Here is a 2,847-nt window from a genome sequence, read left to right on the forward strand (position 1 = left end):
TACTGTAATGTGTATGTTTCTCTGCTTGTCTCTCTCCCCTTTCCCCTGTGTGCAGGTGGGTGGTTGGCGGGTGCTCTGGTGTGGTTTACTCCTTCTTTCCTATCAAACTTCTATTGTCCTTATCTCTCCTCCTTCTTTTTTGTGTATGTTACTCTCTTGTAACACATATGTTCTTCTGCACTTATATAACCTTATTGTGTTGCAAGTGCCGTAAAACACTTACTAAAACAAACATTTATCGTCCTGATCTCTCCTCCTTTATTGTGTTTGTTACTCTCTTGTTACACCTCTAATCTTGGGCACTTATAGGTCCTTATTGTGTTACAAGTGCTGTAAAACTTTTACTAAAACTATCTGTGTGTGCAGGCTGGGGGCTCCTCCCTAGAGATGCTGACTCAGTGTTTTGAGCGTATGTTTGCCCGCCTGTCCACGGGCCGCGTCTCCCTGGAGTCGGTGCTGCAGCTGTGGCTCACACTCAACGAGGACTCCAGCGCCGCAGAAGCTGCCGCGAGCTCGGTCGGTGTGCCCGCCGGTCCTACCAGCAGTACGGTGTTCGATCCCACCCGTCAGCCCATGATTGGGCTCAGCGAGAACGCCGTGGCTAGTCTGATGGAGGTGAGTGGTTCATGCCTCAGCTTATTCATCCATCCAAGATTAAGTTCTTCTGTCTGTCCATCAGTTCACCCAGAGTGGGTTGTTGGAGGGTGCCACTCTTTTGTTTCTGTATGTCTTTCTTTCTTACTGTGGGTGGCTGGCGGGTGCTCTGGTGTGGTTTGCTTCTTCTCTCCAACCGAACATCTGTCGTCCTTATTGTGTTGCAAGTGCCGTAAAACTCTTACGAAAAAACTGTCGTCCTTATCCCCACTCCTTCTCTTTTATTTTTGCTACTCTCTTGTAACGCCTCGAATCTTCGGCACTTATATAACCTTATTGTGTTGCAAGTGCCGTAAAACTCTTACTTCAACAAAAACATGTCCCTCAGTTCACCCCGAGTAGGTGGTGGTAGGGCGCCACTCGTTTGTTTCTGTATGTCCTTCTTTCGTACTATTCATCCATCTGTCCTTCCCTTCCATTCGTTCATCCGTTTGTCCGTTTCATCCATCTCTCTATCTTTATGTTCTTCCTTTAATTGCTTCATGCATGTTTAGTCCAACCATCCCTTCGTCCTTATATCCTTTCTGTCCCGCCCATTCGCCCATATAATTTTCCCATCTATCCATATGTCCATCCTTCCTTCCCTCCATCCATTCATCCACATGTCCTTTCAGTCCTTCCCTCTGTCTATCCATTATTCCATATGTTTTTCCAATCAATTCCTCCATCCATCCATTCATCCACATGTCTTTCTCATCAATCCATACCTCCAAATAATTATTCCATCGTCCCATCCATCCGTCCATTCTTTCACCCCTGCATCCATTCATTCCATTCATCCTCCCTTTCATCTGCCCCCCCCCCCTTCATTCTTATCTTTTCCATCCATGCATCCATACATCCATGTGTCTTTTCTATCCTTCCCCCCATTTATCCCTATTTTCTCTCCGTCCATCCCTCTATTCATCCATTTATCACTGTGTTCTTTCCATCTCCCCTTCCCCTGGGTGGGCGACAGGTGGGTGTCCTGATGCCGTGCATGGTTGTGCGTACCTGGGTGTACCTGCTCCAAGCTCTGTGCCTGCTCACCAACCAGCGCCGGCCCGGCACTCAGGGGGCCGAGGGGTCCCTGGCCACGTGCGTGCTCAACAATGCCAACCTGGCGCCTCTGCTTACCAAACTCCTGTCCAGCCACGCGCCCACAGGCTCCCCCGCCTCGCTGTCCCAGCACTACCAGGTCAGACTGTCCTTTTGTTTGGTGGATTTTGTTTGTGTAGCGTTTTACGTACGCATAGGCTCATTGATTTTTAAAATATTATATCTTTATTAACCCCGGAAAGCTGAGACTGTTTGGGAGTGTTCTATGGTCTGCTGGGGTAATAATATAGTGTAAAGCGCATAGAGCCTGCTGTTGAGCGGGGATATGCGCTATACAAATGCTATTTATTATTATTATTTAACTGTATCCTCCGTACGCCCTGGGGTCATTTTCTACCCCCGGGGTTGCATTCTTCACATTTTAGTGTACTTCTAGTGCAAAGATCTCTTTGAAACTTTCAGTATTTCTCAAAAAATCATTTTGACAGACTGCTATGTAAAGCGTACGGATCAGATAAATGAGCAGATTTCCTCTTTGTAAAGTGGTGGCACAGAGTTCCCCACGTCATATGGATACAATAGTAAAACATGACGAATGGATAGGTTTAATGTAATGCGCACTGAGCATTTTTTAGAAAATGGAAATGCGCAGCATAAATGTTATTTATTTTGATCATAAAAGGTTTTTTGGGAGGAGGGGGGGATCTAAATGTTAAACGCCACACCCCTCCTCCGTCTCGTCAAAAGTGAAGGAAGAGGCGCAGGGTTGGATAATAACATAATTAAAGGGTAGTGTCGGGTGTTGTGAAACATGGTGTTGTTCGAGAAAAACATTGTATTGATGAAGAAATTATGGTTTGGATTGAGGAAAAACCAGGTTTGGCTTGTGAAGGTATAGATATCTAGACTTATTAAAACAAAAGGTCCCTGGTTTCAGTCCCATGCGCTGGAAACTGAGGTGTCTCGGGTTTTGTTTTGTTTGAGTTCAGTTATGGTTGTCTCAATAGAACATAGGCAATGACTGTTTGTGGAGGTTTTTTACACCCCAGATGGGTCTGGCAGTGACTCATTTGTTTGTGTATGTTTTTGTTTTTCTTCAAGATGGGTCTGGCAGTGACTCATTTGTTTGTGTATGTTTTTGTTTTTCTTCAAGAT

At 45.5% G+C, this 2,847-nt stretch overlaps 1 protein-coding gene across 1 annotated transcript in view; it reads left to right on the forward strand.

Annotated features, from left to right (window-relative positions):
* Positions 1-2,847, forward strand: part of LOC101845464 (baculoviral IAP repeat-containing protein 6) — a gene marked incomplete in the record, with an annotated part of 131,221 nt that overhangs the window by 74,846 nt on the left and 53,528 nt on the right. Inside the window, 2 exon segments of the mRNA XM_035969592.1 lie at positions 367-615; positions 1,613-1,831. Coding sequence (XP_035825485.1) covers positions 367-615; positions 1,613-1,831 — 468 coding nt within the window.

The sequence above is a fragment of the Aplysia californica genome, unplaced genomic scaffold, assembly GCF_000002075.1.
Source record: "Aplysia californica isolate F4 #8 unplaced genomic scaffold, AplCal3.0 scaffold00161, whole genome shotgun sequence".
Lineage (NCBI taxonomy): Eukaryota > Metazoa > Mollusca > Gastropoda > Aplysiida > Aplysiidae > Aplysia > Aplysia californica.